Genomic DNA, 20,459 nt, shown 5'->3' with positions numbered 1-20,459 from the left:
AGAAGAAGGTGGGGGTTGTACTTTTTGAGAGCATTTCACAGGTTCCAATAGACCAGACAAGCTCAGTAAAATGTCTAAATGTATTTTAAAAAAGGGTGAGGTATTTGCCGCAGGTCTGGGTCAGTGGCATCGGTTTGTGTGCCTGCACCCACTGAAGAAGCGCAGGTGTGGTTGGGGAGCTGGGTGGGCTGGTTGCCCTCAGGGTGACACAGGGCACCTCTGACAGGTTCACAGCTGTCCGTCTGGTTTGCGTTCTGCTGTGGGGCTCCCGCCCAGCCCAGGTCTCTAAAATAAACCAGCGGTGCACACAGGAGGCCGTGTTCTCGGGGGGCTTAGCAGGAATGGGCTGGGATTTAATGTGGGATAATCTCGCTACACTTTTTAGGAATGTTGCGTGCCTGCCAAAGTTTCTATAATACTTCACCACAACTTCTGGGGAGCCAGGCTCCCCCCTACACACCCCCACCTTGGAGAAGAAAAACACAGAGTAATGAGCTATTGCTGTGGGCTGCAACCTTATGATGATGATGATGATGAGGATGTTGATGATGACGATGCCAATGGGGAGGTCACGGGAACACAACACAGCCCCGGGCAGGAACTTCCAGAGAACTATGTTGCTGTCCAAAAAACAGAGAGGTGTCAGTTCAACCTCCTCACAGTCGCGGGAATATCTGACTTCAGGAAGGGACTCGGTCTATCCAGAGGTAAGAAACACGACCGTTCTTTGTCGGAATGCACAATTAAACCCTGCTCTCTGTGATGTGTCTCGCAGTTTTTTGCAGAGCTAAAGCACTAGAGCTAAAGCGCGAGATAGCTCTAGTGCTTTACTAATTATAGGCAGTAGGTATGAAATACCAAGAGGGACACTTAGTGTGTCTATTAATGTTCATTCAGTATTGTGGTTTGAATGAGTCTGATATAATGCATGCTTTTAGCCTGGCACCCAATGTGAATGTTTATTCAGGCTTTGTCTACACATTTATTGAACAAAGATGTTAAATATGAACTGCATAATTCAAGATGTGTGCCTGATAGTCGCTCCTTTGGGTGCGCATGGATCTGCTGCAGAATAAAACAAAACCCAACAATTGAAGATGGAAACTAAATTAGTAGAAGTACGTATATGATTTGGAGGCTGTTATTGCATGTACAGTATCACCGTAAATGTATATGATAGAATATCTCAGAATTCATATTTTTTATATGTTGTACCATAAATTATATTTCCAAAGCTCCCTTCTTAGGCATCATGTAAATTTAAGTATGTAGATTAGACAAACAAATAACTATTTGCATTGTAGAGTAGATAAGCTATTATTCTTTTTTGCAGTTATAGAGTATATCCATGCAAAGATTTATGTTACTTTTTGTTTAATCTTTAAACAGGGCATAAAAACGGTTTTTTTTTATTTAACAAACAATAAATAAAAAACCTAGCACAAGTAACTAACTATTCAACCAGCCATCATCAACTAGTGAAACTTCTTGAACACCTTGAGTCAGAGTTTTTGGTTTTCTATTACTGGAAATACGTAAAATGAATGCATCCGCCACAGCATAATATTTATGTAGCAATCAAATAATCAAATCAAAAACATCTGGTGACCAAATTGGTTCCCACACAATATCAGTGTTCCTCATGTAAGATGTGCCCAAAAAGTGAATCAGAGAATCAGTGTCCTTGTTTACAATCTTATAACTGAAAAGAACTCAAAATCAGCTCATCCCATGAAGCAGTGAGTGAGTGAGACAACTGCAGTGAATACAGAATACAAGTTACTTTTTGCATGCAAAACTCAACAGTAAAAAGACAATAACAGTAGTTACAGCTATAAAAATGACATAAATGAACTTGGTGGAGTTTCAATGTTAAGGCATGGGGTTGGGGAGTGGGGGGTCGTCATCACGGACAGGGGTGGGGTGGTGGGAATAATTTACGATTATAATTTTTTCGGGTGGGTTTGAAGATTGCAGACTGATTCGGGGGGAGATATTGTGATTACAAACTGGTTAAAACTTTGGGTGGGACACGGCCCCCCTCCCCAATGCACGATTTCACATTCATTATTGCACATTATTGGAGTCAAATACTGTACATGTGAAAAAACATGAATAATAAAAGAAATAAAAATGTGAATTTATTATGGAACAATTCTCACAGGTGCCAGATTGTCTGCATGTACAGTTTGTACTGGCTGGATTGGTTCATGTCATGAGACCCAAATTGGAATCCATGGATCACAAATTCCTCAGGGAAGGTGATGGGTGGAATAGGATGCAATAAAACATTTATATAACCTATACACATATAATAATAACATGGCTAAAAACACGCTAAACCTTCAATAATGAATTGATTTATCTGTGTGTGCATGTGTGTGTGTGTGTGTGTGTGTGTGTGTGTGTGTGTGTGATATTTACCCCTTACAATCTGATCACTCCATTATATGAAGTCATTAAAAGTTCCACATTTTACTTCTCTGATGTTTTCAAAACATTACCTATGTCATTTATCCCTACTCCTTGAAGGTGGTGTCTATTTTAAAGGACATTCTGACTTTCAGGTTTCTCACACTGGGCTACACTGCTGCATAACCATTTTGCCCATAGCAGGCATCGATGCGATACGATACGCATGGCACATCACTACCTGGGTAGAGATTAGTTGGGTGACATCATTGAGGATCTGCCGTAGACTATGAGGTAGCACAATGACTGCACTGTCCTTCAGTCCTGAGAAAGGCTGTCCCTCAGGCTCTGAATGGCTCTCAGCCACCACAGCGAGATAGCACACAGGGTGTGGAGAGCTTTGGGGAAGGACTGGAGACTGGTACAGAATCCTGATTTCTCTTCGCCAACTCTGAGAAAGTCTCCCTCCTGCTTTCTATCAAGCATAGCTGACATTTTTACATGACCTTTTGGTTTGGACTCTCATATGTGGTAACAGTTTCATAAAAAATGAAAAAAAAAGTTTTATTTGTTGAATGTGTATGCGTATGCGTGTGTGTGTGTGTGTGTGTGTGTGTGAGAGTGTGTGTTAGTTTACACATACATAGGTACTTGACTGTGTGTGTGTGTGTGTGTGTGTGTGTGTGTGTGTGTGTGTGTGTGTGAGTGTGTGTTAGTTTACACATACATATGTACTTGATTGTGTATGTTATAAACTTTGTGTCCTTATTGACCAAGTCACTGAAGAGCTGACATTTGACCTTTTCAGTTTATTCATGGAAAAGGACCTTATGAAAATCAACATTATGAGAGGATTTTTAGCCCTTGTATCCCCAACAGACAGCAGCTGTTTTATGGGACATTTCCATGTTCGTGTTTCCATCTCTGTCAGCAAAATCTTCTCGAGATTGATCTCGGAGACTTTAACAGCGCAGAATATTTAGGGAGGAAGAATGCGTTAACTCCCCACCAAGAGACCAATAAACAAATTTTAAACACTGATGTTTCTGAGCTTGTGGACTGAATTTTATGTCATTTTCATTTTCATTAAATAGTAAATAGACACAGATTTTACGTATCACTGACAAGATCATTGTGTCACAGGTGATGAAGCAGTGCTTACATGAGATGTAAAACATCTAACCTCTGTTTTTGGAACATACCCATCAGTCTATAAGGAGATTACAGTAATTATGACACTAACCAAGGTGGACAGCATTTCTATTTAGATATCTGTGTTCCATGGGATTCTTTTTCAGACTCTGGACATTAGTCCCAGAGTCAAAGGCAAGAACACAGTATTATATGGCAACCATCCACAACCTTAAGCATAATTTACAAATGTAAGATGTGGTTTAATTGTTTATTATTTTATCCATTTGCAGGGAAGAAATTCCTCTTGAACGATGTTCCGCACGTTTACGCCATACAAAAACCAGAGATACTACGACCTGAAGCAGGAATGCAGACTGGAAAAGAACCTATTTGAGGACCCAGAGTTCCCTGCGACAGATAAGTCTCTGTTCTTCCAGAAATCCCCCCCTGGAAATGTGGAGTGGAAACGGCCTAAGGTGAGAAACCCCAGTGGAGCCTGCCGTAGGTCTAGAAGAGGCCACCGGGACAGTGTAGGCAGCTGTGGTCCTGGGGTGCCTGTGATGTTTCTGTTCTTTGCTTTTTGCAGGGGCAGCCTGTGGCCTAGTGGCTAAGGTACACGACTGGGACAGCCTGTAGCCTAGTGGCTGAGGTACATGACTGAGACAGCCTGTAGCCTAGTGGCTAAGGTACGTGACTGGGACAGCCTGTAGCCTAGTGGCTAAGGTACGTGACTGGGACAGCCTGTAGCCTTGTGGCTAAGGTACATGACTGGGACAGCCTGTAGCCTAGTGGCTCAGGTACACGACTGGGACAGCCTGTAGCCTAGTGGCTAAGGTACAGTACATGACTGAGACTCACAAGGTTGGTGATTTAATCCCCGCTGTAATAGAATTTGCATGGCTTTTGGACCATTGAGCAAGGCCCTTATCCCCACATTGCTCCAGGGGGATTGTCCCCTGCTTAGTCTAATCAACTGTAAGTTGCTTTGGATACAAGTGTCAGCTAAATAACATGTAACCTAAAGTTCCATCTGTGAGCTTTTTGAGTCTGAAATGTACTATTCAGTCTGAATGGTAAAACACTGAATAACTGAAAATGTACTTTTTAAGCCTGTTAATTAATCCAGTTATGAAGTTACATTTTTAGATGGAACATCTCTGGGACTAGAATGTTCTGTTCTTAGATCCGTTTATTAAAACGTCTGTAGTACTTCTGGGACTGAGCAAATTAGTTTTCCTTAAAAGGCAAATATTATTAACATCGCAATAACTGCCTCAAAATTTGCGGTGTTTACACATGTATCACCAAGCAGATCACTGCAGTTATGAATACATTTATACTCTGACCACGGCAGGTTGATTCACTCCACGAAATGGTGGATTGAAAAAATGATACATGGGCACACGGCCACACGCATCCTACTGGTGGCCATTCTTGCTGTTAATAATTCATTTGAACTGGCGTATATCCTTTGGAATCGTGCCTTTGGAGCAGACTCAGGTGCTGACAAGATATCTTTACTTTATTCACATGACAGCTGAATGATCAATATTTCATAACATATTCCAGAGTGAAAAATAAATATTTTGCTGTCATTGATGTCATTATGGAAATAATTCTGTCGATCAGGCTTGCTATATTCAACCAATTGCAAATTAATTGACGTTCTGCTTTGGTGCGGATTGCTGACTGTGTGGAATGAGTACCTACAGAATTGCTTTGGAAAAAAGGAAATGCTCATGAAAATCAAAGATATACTTGTGTTTTCCCGACAGTGAATAGGCTTGTTGGAGGTGCCAAGAAGAACAAATAATCTGTTGATCTTTGGAGCACCATGAAAGGGTACAGGTACTGCCAGTGCCAGGCACAACAGTGGCAGCAGCTGCCTTTGGTTTCTTACTTACTTTAATAACAGTCCCATTTGGCCAATGTTATAAAGGCAGCTCAGTTTGAAAGGAGAGGAGAGTCTGGCACCGTGTTTTCTCAACAAATGTGTGTCCTTTGTGTACAAATACATTTTAACTTTAGCCTTATTTATTATGATTAAGAGAGGACAGATGAATAACAGGATGAAAAAAAGACTGAATTAATTTCCCCTCAGAGTACGTGTATGAATCTTCGTTTAGAAGCAGTTTGTTGATCATCAGCAATAACATGCCTTGGAGGATACAAAAGGAATGGTGTTTCATGGTCCAGAACACAGCTGGAAGTGCTGCATTGTTTTCTTCCAGTTGGATGAGAGCCTAAACCTTGTCAAAAGCTGTCTGGAGATAGCCAGAACAAGCTCCCAGTGAAGATCTATTTGGCAAAAACATTATTGTTTGTTACTATCATGTTTTGTAGAGGAACCTATCACTGTGTTCATGAATTACACTTCCCCATGAAATATATGGAGTAACATCTGTAGCTAGCAAAAAACAAAAACTTGGCCCCATTAATGGATTACACAACATTTTCAGTGCTCATTGAAATCATTAAATGCAACAGAACAGGACTTTCTGACAGTAGATGATGCAGAGGTCTTGTATCTCCAGGATATATGCTATATGCTGTGTTATTTGTAGCAGGTCCCCAGGTGCCACAGTTGGGGAACAGTGGGGGAATCTCACCTCTCAACTTAAGGAGCACTATTTATAGGTCTGACTAGCTGTTACCAGGGTATGGATAAGCACATACAACAACATATCGGTTGAACATCAGATCCATTCTTTTTTTTTTTCTGGAATGTAGGCAAAATTGCAAGTGTCCAGAAGATGGCAGCAGGAGTGTCTTTTCATTAATTATTACTTTTCTATATATTCAGCTGCAGTCAATGTACAGGACATTGCTTCCTCACCAACCATGTAAAAGAAAAAAGAAAAATTAAAGAACCTATACATTACCTGTAGCTGGCTTATGTAACTAACTCAGTTGGAATATCTATCAAGGTATTGATTTCAGATGTGAATATTAATCTCAAGTTGAGTAAAAAGGTACATGTGTGTGTTTTATTGTGCTATTTTGTTATATTGCAATAAACTATGAGATTTGACATTGACTTAATCTTGTCATTCAAGGTCTGCACAAAATTACTTACAGTACAGTGTCCAACCTGTACGGTTCAAGAATGAATTGTCTTTATTGGGACATGGGGTTCACTTGTCAGCTGCAACGATGTTGCACAGAGCATAACGGACTAGCCACGCGGCCATTTCCCTGAATTAAAAATAAAATAAAAAGGACTCATTCGATCAGGGACAGGAAATGGCTTGAAGGTCGGCCAATTCTTTTCAGCAATTGCCGTAGTTAAGTTATGGAGCGCAGCCACCACAGCGAGTGATTGGCCCTGCATAAATGCACCCACAAGCGCATTTTAATAAAATATGAAGGACTTGGCTGTTGAACCACACCGAAAAGAGGTAGGTTCCGATTAGCTTATGACCTCCATTTTGACCTGGGGCATGTTCAGTCTGAAAACGTTTTGCTACGGTTTCTGTGTTGAACGATGTGTTTTCACCCAGCGATGTGCAACGTTTTGCAACAGATTCTCGGAGGTAAGTTTACTCCGGTTTGGTGGGTGTGTTCCGAATCAAGAATGATGTAAGCCTATACTTTAAAGCCCAGAGAACGCCTTCTCAGACATCGTAGGAGCAAACTGTCTGCCCAACGGTTTGCAACAGGATGTTCAACACGCCTCCGTTCCTGTTTAAATAAACGCTTTGCTCCGTTTTGTCGGGGCTGAATGTGGCCCTGGTCTGATCTGTAGCCTCACTGACTTATGACCTACAAATAAAATGAGAAAAATGTCCTCTAAACCTCTTACAGGAAATCTGTGACAATCCTCGCCTCATCATAGAGGGCATCAGCGCCCATGACCTGAACCAGGGAATGCTGGGTAACTGCTGGTTTGTGGCAGCCTGCTCCTGCCTGGCCATAAAATCAGAGCTGTGGAACAAGGTGAGGGTGGTGTACACTTATTTCTGGAGTGTGAAGGTGTGGGGTCCCTGGAAAGGGTGTCCCTAACCAACATTGTGAAACAGCCACACAGGCAATTTCTCCTGATGTCATTATGAAAAGTACAGGTGCAGTATGTATATAAACAGGCATGTACAACCATTCAGAGTCTCTATCCTACACAAATATGTACATGAATTCTTATTTTAATGGTTTGTTTTCTTAGTTTCCTTCTCCTATTGCCACATCTGATGACGATTGGTAAAAAATGCTAATGTTCACAGAAACCACTGCACTCACAAAGGTGGTATGTGGACTAAAGGTATTCCCCAACAAACTTGATTCATAGGACCACACCCCTAAAAAGATTATTTAGCGTGTCTACTCAAACAGTATCCTCAAACATTCATTCCTTGCTGCTGACTGTGGCTTCCCGATTCTCCAGGTGATTCCTGACTGGAAGGAGCAGGAGTGGGATCCCATTCATACGGAAAGCTATGCGGGAATCTTCCACTTCCGATTCTGGATATTTGGCGACTGGGTGGATGTGGTGGTGGACGACCGACTGCCTACCATCGACGGGAAGCTGATTTACTGCCACTCCAACATGCAGAACGAGTTCTGGACCGCCTTGCTGGAGAAAGCCTACGCTAAGTGAGCTTTGCACTGGCCTTATAAAGACCATAACATAGCATCATAATGACCAGACATAATAGCCATCCAGGACAGCATGCTCCCCTTATCCTACCAGTAAAGTCTACCTACAGCTTAGTTTGCCTAAAAGCTAAATAGCATCTATCGCTGTATCAAGCCTGGTCTTGAAAACCCTGAGTTTCTGCTTCCATTAGCTGAGATGGCAAACTATTCCCCGCAGAAATTAATCTGCGTTACCACTAAATGCTGAAATACAATCAATCATTTAAAAGGACATAATAATGTAACTCCAAATTAGTTTGCATTTCTACTCTTTTGATTCCGTGAAATGAGAAAGAAGCATCTTCATTCCACTGGCATCTTCCATAAGCATAATAATATAATTGAAGCCATTGGAAAATCCAAATATTATGATTTTTACCAAATTAGTTTTAACATATGAGCTTATTACGTATTGAGCTGATATGTTTCTAACCGGGTCATTCTGATTTTTCAATCAATCATGAAAGTAATTTCAACAGCAGCTATTCTAATGTTAATTGAACAGAGCAGGGGGCTTACACTCTTGGTGTTCACCGTAAATGAAAACAATATGGCGCATCTTGCAGACCTGACAATGACCTTCCACAGAAGTAACACATAAAGCCCAAAGTTGAGGTTCCATTGTCCCTATGGCTACAGGCTGTCTATGTGCTATGAGTCCTTGGATGGGGGAAACACAGCAGATGCTATGGTGGACTTCACTGGGGGAGTGGCTGAATCCATTGACATGGAAGAGGGGAAGTATGCCACGAGCATCGCTGCACGAATGAAGCTAATTGAAGACCTGCTCCACGTGTTTGAGAGAGGGGGTATCATTAGCTGCGCCATAAAGGTAGGTCAGCTTTGGATTTGTAACGCATGCAGCTAGCCCGTCCTGCCAAACTAGAGTATTTCCATGTGTGACACGCCCCACAGTCTGGTGTCAGAACCTTATTGTGCAAATGGGGTGCTCTAAAGATGAGCGTAATCCTAAAAATAGTATCACCTTAGGAGTATGAAAAAAAAGCATCATCAGGTGAGCTGGTAGCCTGTTTTTTTGTTCGTTTTGTTCTTCAGCTTTAAATGAATACTGCATGGTTCTGGTACTTGTAGTGTCCAGGACCATCCTGTGTGATCACATTAAGAAAAACGTACTGTATACAGTATGCATGTTGGATGCTTAATGTAAGCTTTTTGTTCATCATTTGTATTCCTTAATATAAACTGAAAGTCACTGTACTCATTGTGCATTGAATTAGATTATACATGCACATAGTATGTACTGTACTTGCCATTCTTATTTGAATAGGATGGGCTCAGAATTTCCTGGTTAAATACGGGACCTTTAAAATATATTAAACAAGTCTTTCACAGGGGGTTTATTTTATTTCCCTGAAAATTAATATTGTCGGTTATTAAACGGGATTCCAGATGTTGAACAAGAATATCAGGGTTGTTTTCATTATTTATAGACTAAGCAAAGAAAAGTCAAGTAGTGAACTGACCTTTTGTATTGCAACACATTTCAAGAACATACCCATGAGAAAATATGAGGTTCAGGCAAGGAAACTTTTAAATTTCATCAGAATTTCCAGGCTAACCGTAATTTGTGGTAATAGCGACAGGAAATCCTGTTTTCTGGTCAGAGTTGTATGGAAAACTAATCAAAGCATTGACTGATAAGTCTATCTGATCTACAAACATGTACAAAAACAAATGACAACAGCTGTAATTAATGAATAAATATCTGTGGGAGCATGCTACAGCAGTTCTCTTGGCCTGTTATTCTCAAAGATACCATTAGTTTATGATATTTAAATATTATCAATTAAAAATATGGTATTCAGTCTTATTCTGTACAACGAAAATGCAAAATGAAATATCCTTTTACATATTTTAGCATATTATTAATTTTTTTTAGAAATGTAAAACTTTTGTTCTTAATAAATTTATATTTGCCACCATTCTGCTTGCATGATACTGTATGTACTAGTCACAGGTCAGAAACTTTAGCAAGATAAATTGTATTTAATATTACCTGGGCAAACAATACTGAGTCCTCTTGGTTTGGCTGCTTGGCTGTTTTCCCCTGGTAACTGCTAGGTGATGGGTTCTGTGGAACAATCCAAAATGTGTTTACAAAATTCAAATGTTATTAATATTCATATCAAGTAGAATACCAATATTTTGGTACCAATAGAATTGTTATGATTCAGCAATTTCATAGTCTTACTCCCTGAGCCATTCTTGCCAATCAGAAGACACTGTCCTCCTTAATAGGATTTTTTTGAAATGCTGTAACCATTTTTGACATTTTTGAAACAATTACAAATGCGAGACAGAATGAATTTTCAGATTCAGATATTTCCCATGATGAAAGGTCTTTGCCAGAGCTTGCAGTTGGAAGTAATTTCTAGAGGGCAATATTTGTGAAAATTCTCAGAGGCCCCGAATTGAGTTAATCGGTGACAAATTCACACGACCCTGAATTGGCCGTCCATACTGGATTTGTGTCTCACTCCCAGGTCTCAAAGTCGGACAGAGAGATCCACTTGGCTAATGGTTTGGTGAAAGGACATGCATACTCTGTGACAGCAATCCAGAAGGTGCGGATGGGTCAGGGCCTGCTGGCCCTTTTGAATCCAGAGAAGATTTTCTTGATCCGCATGAGGAACCCGTGGGGAAAGACAGAGTGGAAAGGGATGTGGAGCGATAGGTGGGGATACCTCACTGTCAATGAACCCTGTTGTGTGGGATGGTGGCCATTTTGTGCATACCTCACCTTCAATGATCCCTGTTGCATGGGATGGCAGCCATTTTGTGATGCTTGTATGCATCATTATTACTCTCACTCTCTCTCTATATGCAGTAATTTCTGTTGTTCGCTTTCTGTTACAGCTCAGAAGAGTGGAAGAGAGTGAGCAACACAGAGAGGACTGCCTTGGGCCTCACCGTAAAGAATGATGGCGAGTTTTGGTATGCATATTCGTGTCTCTATGAAGATGTGTATGCCACAATTTATTGAATTTCATTTCAGCAATATATGATATTTCGTAAAATAAGAAAATAGAGCCTTTAGACCAGGGATCTCAAGCTCAAATCCGGGAGGGCTATTGTTTCTGCTATGTTTTGCTGTGTGCTTAATTGAATCATTGACTGGCTAAAGAGTCTGTTGACTTTGTTTCCAATCGCTATATTGGCTGCTGATTGAAAGTAAATCAGCAGGGACTGCAGCCCTTCAGGACCAGAGATTCCTGCTTCAGAATCTGATGGCACAACCTCCAGATCCATCCATTAAATCTCTGTGAGTGTCGATGTATACAAGTCGTTTCCTGCTGCAGGATGGCAGTTGAAGACTGGTGTAAGATCTTCACCGACGTGGACGTGTGCCGCCTCATCAACACCTCCCTCCTGAGCATTCAGAAGACGTGGCACGAGGCCGTGTTCTTCAGCAGCTGGACCAAACACGCTGAGCCGCGGCACAACCGCAGCGGGGGCTGCGTGAACAACCGGGACACCTTCCTGCAGAACCCACAGGTAGGGGTGAGCGGGGTCCGTTGTGACACAGGATCTATTGATACGCAACGTTCTCTGACCATGAAATTCACACAAAACAGGTCAGTTGAAATCCGAGGGGGAGTGCAATGTGATTTACAGCTTGTTTCTGATCGAAAAAAAAAACTTTGGGTAACAATGGCCCCGTGTCCCCTACATATCCCTCTACCTGCTGCTGAAGTGATGAAGTCATGTGACAGGGTGAGGAGGCTACTGGGCCGGCCAAAAATACTGTCCTCTCCTCAGCAGATACATTTAATAAAAATGAATGAACGAAATACTGCCTGCAAAGTAATATGTACACATAATCTGTGGTTGGCGGAGCTGAACCTGCTGCCTTCCAGGCTTCACTGAGGGATGGAAAGTACCATGGACTACTGAGCCCTGGGGCCTCATAAGCCATCTTACAAGTGACAAAAAACTCAAAACCAAAAAGAATGGTTACAAAGGCTATTTGAAGACTCACAGAAATAGAATAGACAGTGATGTGCTTAATAAGGTGACTTCTTTTTAATATGTATATTAAAAAAGTAATAAGACAAGTGAAGAATAAAAAGTTGTAAGCCATTTTTCCCAACATCTATGTACAGGCAAATAATGCAACTGTACAGCAGTCACAGTTAATAAAGTCATGTGACTCATCACTCCCCGTATTGTTCCGGGGAAGCCAAAAAGGGGAAATGAAATATGGCAGGCAGGATCAAACTTTTTGTGAGTTAAAACGGCCTTAGAGAACTACAGTGAATTTAAAATGACCCCACATCATAAATCGGTCTGGTTCACAATGTCTCCCACACAGAAAGGTTTTCCGTCTGTATTAAAAGCAGACACTTTCACAGCTATGCAGCTGGATTAAAACTGACAGGTCTTCATGAGCTGCATAAATAGGCATATGGTAATTCTCTGTTTATTTCTTTCACAGTTTGTGTTTGATATTACGAAGGAAGAAGATGAAGTGCTGATTTCCATTCAGCAACAGGACATGAAGATACACAGACCAGAGGGCCAGGGGAAAAACCTCTACATCGGCTTCTCCGTTTTCAAGGTAAAAGGCATGGAGAGATTGAACATTTGGAGTTCATTTTTTTTTAAACTAAAATGAACAGACAGGAAATCGAAACAATTTAAATAACTGAACTGTAATATTCAAATGTCTTTTTCTAGCCTCCATTTTTTTAAATATACTTTAAATCATATAGAATATAGATAAGTCCAAGCCTTAAGATGTATACAGTGGTGAAAATGCCAAATATAAAGAAAATGTAACTGTATGCTATACTTTCATTTGTTACAAAGAGATTACTTGACAACTTATATCAGCCTGGTGACACATAGTTAGATTCAATCTATAGTTGATCTGAACTAAAATTTTGATAAACTGTGTGAATTCATCTGGTGACTGTGCTTTTATAAAGGTCAGCTAAAGCTCTCTGTGTCCCGAAAATGATGAAGCTCCCAGCTGCTACAGACAAGACATGTCTGGCAGACATTTTTGGAAAAGCTCTTGGCTAAATAAATGGTTTCTAGCTGTTTCGCCCTCTTGAGCAATCCATCCTCCAGTAATTAAAACAATAAATGTTTTGACTTAGTGGGCCGCGGTCTCAACTGGAGAAACTCAAGGGTGGGGAACAGTCTTGTTAAATTACAAAGAAGTTAAATTAAATTATTTTTAATGTCTGAACAAATATGTTTGTATTTTAAAATGTCACAGTGAATAATATCAACTGAATTCCAAAGATGTAGATTGTAGATTTTGTTTAATCAAGAATCAATGGGTGAGCGAATGATAGAATGACAGTTATATGACATATACAGTTTGATGTTCTTCAGGTGGAACTGAACAGAATTTACCGGATACACAAGCTCATAACGCAAACAAGTGCAGCAACATCTGCCTACACAAACACACGGACTGTTTTCATGCGTAAGCTGCTTTCGAAGGGCCGCTACATCATCATCCCCTCCACATTCGCCCCAGAGGACCTGGGAGAGTTCATGATAAGGGTCTTCACAGATGTGAATTCCAGCTGCAGGTACAGTAGTGCCTAATTGCCCATACTACAGGTGATCACCCTGTTCTAAAATTTAGCTATCCTCAATTTTCAAGCAGGCCAAGCTGATCATAAGCTGGTCTAGCTGGGTATGAGCTGGTCAACCAGCATGACCAAGCTGGTCATGAAACTGGTCGAGCTGGGTATGAGCTGGTCAACCAGCTACTGCTTGTAACTTGTCTGAGAAACTGGTAAACCAGCTACCATCTGCTTCAACACATAGCTTGAGCTGATCAAACCACATCAAGCTGAGAGGTGGTCTGAACTGGTCAACAGCTTGAGCTGTTTTTTTCAGCAGGGTACAAGATCATTGGTTCATTGGAGGCACTCTATCTGCAGATTAATTTTGGGACATTATACGTATATAATTATGGCATTTTTAAAGAAGGTGGTCAGATTACATCTCACTAGTGCCACATTGTATATCATAAAAAATTATTTGATCAGATGGATATTATATAGGGCGGCCTGTAGTGTAGTGGTTAAGTTACCTGACTGGGACACGCAAGGTCGGTGATTCGATTCCTGGTGCAGCCACAATAAGATCCACACAGCCATTTGGCCCTTGGGCAAGGCTTAGTCGAATCAACTGTACGTTGTTCTGGATAAGAGGGTCTGCTAAATGCCATTAATGTAATGTAATGTAATATGTTAAACATACTAATTGTGAGTTGTTCAGGATAGGTGTATTCTGTTCAGCAGATGATGGATAATGTACCTTGCCCCTTCCCTAAGGGAGTTAACGCAGGACAAGCCCAAAGTGACCTGCTGGAGTATCTGTCTGGGATACCCTCAGCTGGTCTCGCAGATCTACGTACATGGAGCCAATGGGTTGCAGAGTCAGGACAGTGATGGTGGTGAGTACTGGAACTGCATATCTAAGGACTTTCATTCCAGAGTGGAAGGGTAATTAAGTGCCTTTGCCTCGACTGTACTTTTTTTTGCTGACAGTGATGCATCCTGTGATTCAATATAATTTGAAGTAAAGATCTTTAGTTAGTTGACACTGTAAGAGTACTTCTAGGAAGATAATTAAGAAAGGCTATAATTTGTACTGATAAAAACTGGCAAGCAGTTTATTCCATTCAATGAACCATTTCCCTTAATAGTAAGTAGCCAAGGAATATAATGGAACAGCTGTATTTCATATGGATGTATTTCTATGTGTTCCACTTCCAACACAAAATGTCCACCACCACTGTGAGCACTGAACTGAAGGTGTGTAAAAACCTTAAAGGTAAAATACATGCTTATGATGGTCATATTTAACATAGACATACCGTGGAGTATACTATTGTGTGTTTTACCAGGCTTTTTACTTGACGTATTACTGTCTGCCCCTGATAGTAAATGGTCTGTGGTGTAAATCAGTGTGTACACAACTTCTCTGTACTATTTAAGTGTGTTGAACTTGGGTTGTAAAGGTCTCTCACCATAAATGAGGGGGGTATGGTCATATAACTGTAGTGGGCTTCATTCATGGCTAGCCAGCTTATTACAGCTACACTGCAGCTTTGTGTAGTCAGCAGAACATCTGTATTTGGCTGGATTCCAGTGATTTTTTTTTTTTTTTTATGCATACAATGATGTGGACAGAGATATGCATGTTAATTGTATGCCTGTTTTTATGTCACTATTTATGGGGCGTGTCTGGGAGGGTCAGATTTAATAGTGAACGTTATCTGAACCGTGTGGATGTCCTAGTTTCATTGCATGCTTCATGTTTGCCAACAAGACAATGAAAAAAAGGCTTGTGTATAATCAAATTAGGGAAAATGCTGGTCGCAAAGCATTGTGGTTCGTATCCACCTTTCTAGCGACTGCAGTGGGATATTTCTAGCGCCCTCAAACTGTGAATAAAATTGGATTTTTGAATTTGGACGAGGACCAATCTAGTTTACTAGTTAGTGATTTGTTTGCCATTTCGGACACAGCCATAGTCTCACACACCATTTACATAAAGGCACTCAGATTATAAAGCTATGCTGTATGAACACAATCCACTGCATATAAATATTGAGGACACTTTCTTTTCCAGGATTTAATAATATAGTAATGTCGTCTTCATGGCTAAATTGGTCAATTCAAAACTTGTTATTTATTGAAATACCATCTAATTTTAGGTTTATGAGAAAGGTTGCTTAAAAGGGTCAAATAGGGTAACATTGGAAAATGCAATGAAAAATAACTAAAAAACAGAACAAAAAGACACCATATTGCCCACACTGATGCCCAGATGAGATGGGGATAGTGTCCCTGTGAAAAAAGTATGCTGTGTTTTTTATCAAAGTTATCCACATCGTCATCACTACCTCTCTGCTGTGCAGGAGCAAACCCCTACGTGATTGTATACTGTGAAGGAAGCTCAGTGCAGTCCACTGTTCAGAAAAATACCCTGGACCCTCTCTTCGATTTAAGGGCAATATTCTACCGGAAGAGGCCCAGAAAGGCTATCACTGTTCAGGTGAGGTGAAACTAATATGAGCACATTGCCTCTAGCTTTAGTGTGGAGCTACTGGCCTTCACATTACTTGGACTAAACATGGAGAGCTCAAAAGATCTTTACTGCAATCATACATAAAGATTTTTTTATTACCTTTGAAACATAGGCTGTTATTTGTACCAATAGGGTGCAGTGTACCTGAAGGTAGTATTCATTAAGGTTTTGGCTTCTCTGAAGAATACAAATGAATGGGGGATAGAGGGTGCACTGAAACTAAATTTGGTAGTCCCAAACTGTGCATGCAGCATTATTTGGTCTTTGTCTAGGAGCCTTCACACTTTGCACATATGTATCTATGGCAGGGGTGCCCTGGTTCTGGCCTGTGCTTGAGCACAGTAAAATCAGTAGGATACACTCGCAGTCTGCAGCTGTAGCCAGCACTCATACACATGTCAGATAAGATATGATTCAGTCAATTAAATAATTAAGACCAGTAGTTGACACAAAATGAAATGGACCCTGCCTTATGGAGACAAGCAAAAGAACACATTTTTTCTCTGAGAGCGCACTGCAGAAGCAGTCCCATGATTGTGTGCTATGTACAGGTGTGGAACAGCTGCACAGTACAGGACCAGTTCCTGGGCGAGGTGGTGCTCCCCGCCACCCTAAAGGACCTGGCCGAGCCCCAGAAGCTGCAGCTTCACAAGAGAGGACAGGGGATGGAGGAGGAGATGCCCGGCACCATCACATTTAAAGTGGTCACATCCAGCCAGCTCACCGCGATGTAAAACGCACAGGGTCATGCCACCCACCTCCAACAGCCTGGCCACCGTCTACTGGCTTCTGCCTTCAGTCCTTTGGGAAGGATCGTGGATTGGGCAGAGGTGTACAATCCATGTTCTGAAAGTAAAAGTCCTCCCCAGTATTTTGTTTCGACCATGCATCTGGGTAATTAGCACAATTCTTCAACCAGGAGGTACTGGCTAATTCCAATCACTTATTTGTCACCATCTTTCTCCTTGTTCCTTGCCTGACTTGGAAATCGATGGAGGTCTGCCAGCTTTAAGGAAGTCCCAATCCGTTAAATGTTCCTTCTAGGAGCTAGACGTCAGGAGCTAGGAGGCTCCCGAAGATTTCTTGAGCAAGAAAACATGAGCACCTTCTTTAGCGGAAGCATTTTGTTTTTCAAAGGGTGATATACTATCAATGATCAACCTGAGGATCCATCTCTCCCCATCTGCCATGCATCTCCCATGTCTGTAACTGACATGGCTTCAAACTGACATTCCATACCAATTTTCTCAATTCCCTCACCTTTACCCCCCTTTTCTCACTACCTTTCGTGCCTCCCCTGATGGGTAGAGCTAGGAGCAAGGAAAAGACACTAGGAAAGGAGAAAGGATGTGAAAAATAAGTGTTTGGAAGCCCCTTATTAGCGAAATCAGCTGGCTGAGTTAATCTGAGGAAGAAACACATGGCAGGACTTTTATTTTCTGACAACTGCAGTTTATACCTCTGACATTGGGTCTTTGGTTGACCATGTGACAATTCGATATTATATGTAATTTAAATAATTCTGCCTTCCAATTGAGAATAGTCCAGGACTATTAGACTACTTAGTGCTGTGGAATCATGTACTATGCCTATATAATAGGACATACTTATATGCGGAGTCCACATTTGCAATAATAATAATGGACCTATTTACAGTTGTTTACTGGAAAGATGCACATATATTAATAAGAATATTTGACAAGACATATTTCTTGCATTCAAGCTACTTTTAAGTGGCATGTATACAGTATAGGCGATATGTAAAAGCAGTGCTGACGATAAATACTCGAATGGCAACTTTATAGCCTTTCATGAGCGGGGAATGTGATTTATGTAGAATAAAGGGGTTCACAAGCATGTCATATAGTATACAGTCAAGCCTTGTCGTGCTGAATGGTGCTCCCCAAGCTAAAGTTATGCTGTTTTTCAGACGCTCACTAATACCCGAAAGATGACTTAGCTGGAGAACAGTTTTGCTCTACTTAACAGAGTTGAGAAGGGGTCTGAAGAATATTGAAAAGGTAGCTGAGATATTTAATTTAATTTAATTTTGTTTGTAAAACACAGGAAGATTGGTAGGAAATATCAAGCTAACTCACCAGTGAATTGGGAGTAAGAGAAAATAACATGTTCAGAATTATTGGCGGCATAATTAAGCCTGGGCGTTTTGGTAGTACAATATTAAACTAATATACAGCTCATATATTAGCTTTCACTTGGAGTCTAGTTTTCCATACAGTAATATACATTTTTGAAATAGTAGCCATACTATGCATACGTATTTCACATTCAAAAATTATTTCTGCTTTTGCTTTTTTTACTTCTTTCTTTCTTTTAAAAGGGAAAACAAAGTTAGCCAATGTACAAGAGATGGTTCAGCAGCTTTGATTTTGTAAATTCAAATAATTTAAAACAATTTTTATTTCTGTTTTTTTTTTCGGATATACATTTCAAGAGCAATTTCACATCACGTGTACAGGTCACATCATCCAGAAAAGGAATGTAGGGGGGTATGGGATGCCGACATGGTTTCTGTGCTCATAGTCTCAGGCTTTTAGACAAACTCCCAGACAGATACCAGGGCCAACACCTTCTTCACAGGCTCACAGTAAAGCCCCCTTTCCTGTGGATACATACTGCACAGTACCACACAACAGAACCGTTTCCTGTGTTCCAGCCTACACAAGAAGAGCTCTCTCTTACTCTTACTGATCTAAAAGGGTCACATCGATTGGTTCGTCATGGTTGACTCAAATTATTTACCGTTCGTTGTACAATATGAAACTAATATACAGCTAATTTATATTAGCTTTCACTTGGAGCCTAGTTTTCCATACAGTAATATACATTTTTGAAATAGTAGCCGTACTATCCATACGCATTTCACATGTATGTATATTTATCAACATGACAATAAAAAAATATTTTGTTGTTTACATTTTTTAAATATGTATTAATCATAATTTTCTGTTATGAGACACAGACACTAAAAGCACAAAGATATAACAAGTGCTGGAAAATATTACTTGTGGGTGGAAGAGGGATTATTTTGCATTCCTTATTTTGGTTTGCTGTTTTGATGTTTACAAGCCTAGAGTATAATCTATAGAGACGGCAATAAACCAACGGTGAAACATTCCGCCACACAGGGCTGCGGTTTCACTCATTCGCGCATCCTCATTGTGTCCTCGGTCACATTCACAACGTAGAAAGCGCAGGCGAATGAACCAATGAAACTTGCTTCCGCAATTGCCAAACGAGTGCACAAAATTTAACGCCAGAGCTTTTTTGGGAAAACAAATATCTAAAAATATAATACAAAAATATGTAGCCTGGATTGAACATCAGTGCGTGGAACTATTTTTAATTTGCTGTCAAACATGAATGGAGTCCAATGGAAAAATAGGCTTTTTGAGTGAAAATATAGGTATCACTAGGGGGCGACCTCATATCAATTTGCTAAACGAATTTGCTCGAAAGCTGGCCCCTTGCTGCGAGCACATGAGGATGTTTTGTTTTACCCTGATGTTTATAACACTCATTCATCACACTAATGATAAGGCTAGTCTACAGATCTACAGACCTGCCAAGTAAAACCAGAGAAGAAGACACAAAGACACAAAGAGTGACAGGCTTTCAAAATAAATGCATTCAAAATGAGGATTCAGAATTTTTCCTTTTTTATTTCAGTCCACTTTTCAAACTGTAGTATATTTTGTCATATTACACTCAAGACAGCCATGCACGGTTCATACAGTAATTCCAAAAATTTCTATTGCTTCAACCACAAGTAAAAATAGCATATCGAAAACTTTTTTTTAATGAAATTATTTTTGCTTTTGCTTTTTTTACTTCTTTCTTTCTTTCTTTTAAAAAGGAAAACAAAGTTTGCCAATGTACAAGAGATGGTTCAGCAGCTTTGATTTTGTAAATTCAAATAATTTAAAACAATCTTTATTTCAGTTTTTTTTTTTTTTTTTTCGGATATACATTTCAAGAGCAATTTCACATCACGTGTACAGGTCACATCATCCAGAAAAGGAATGTAGGGGGGTATGGGATGACATGGTTTTTGTGCTCATAGTCTCAGGCTTTTAGACAAACTCCCAGACAGACACCAGGGCCAACACCTTCTTCACAGGCTCACAGTAAAGCCCCCTTTCCTGTGGATACATACTGCACAGTACCACACAACAGAACCG

At 40.4% G+C, this 20,459-nt stretch overlaps 1 protein-coding gene across 1 annotated transcript; it reads left to right on the top strand.

Annotated features, from left to right (window-relative positions):
* Positions 1-624: 624 nt before the first annotated feature.
* LOC133124064 (calpain-5-like) lies at positions 625-18,119 on the top strand. The gene is made up of 13 exons (XM_061234920.1): positions 625-707; positions 3,837-4,022; positions 7,351-7,482; positions 7,925-8,133; positions 8,815-9,007; positions 10,680-10,870; positions 11,053-11,130; positions 11,496-11,691; positions 12,632-12,754; positions 13,540-13,742; positions 14,496-14,617; positions 16,088-16,224; positions 16,809-18,119. The coding sequence occupies exons 2-13, from the start codon at positions 3,858-3,860 to the stop codon at positions 16,989-16,991; spliced, it is 1,932 nt and encodes a 643-aa protein (XP_061090904.1). The 5' UTR covers positions 625-707; positions 3,837-3,857; the 3' UTR covers positions 16,992-18,119.
* The last annotated feature ends 2,340 nt before the right edge of the window (positions 18,120-20,459 follow it).

This window comes from Conger conger, chromosome 3 (assembly GCF_963514075.1).
Source record: "Conger conger chromosome 3, fConCon1.1, whole genome shotgun sequence".
NCBI classification, from domain to species: Eukaryota; Metazoa; Chordata; class Actinopteri; order Anguilliformes; family Congridae; genus Conger; species Conger conger.
Note: the sequence above shows the minus strand (reverse complement) of the source record. Positions and strands in the feature narration are given on the sequence as shown.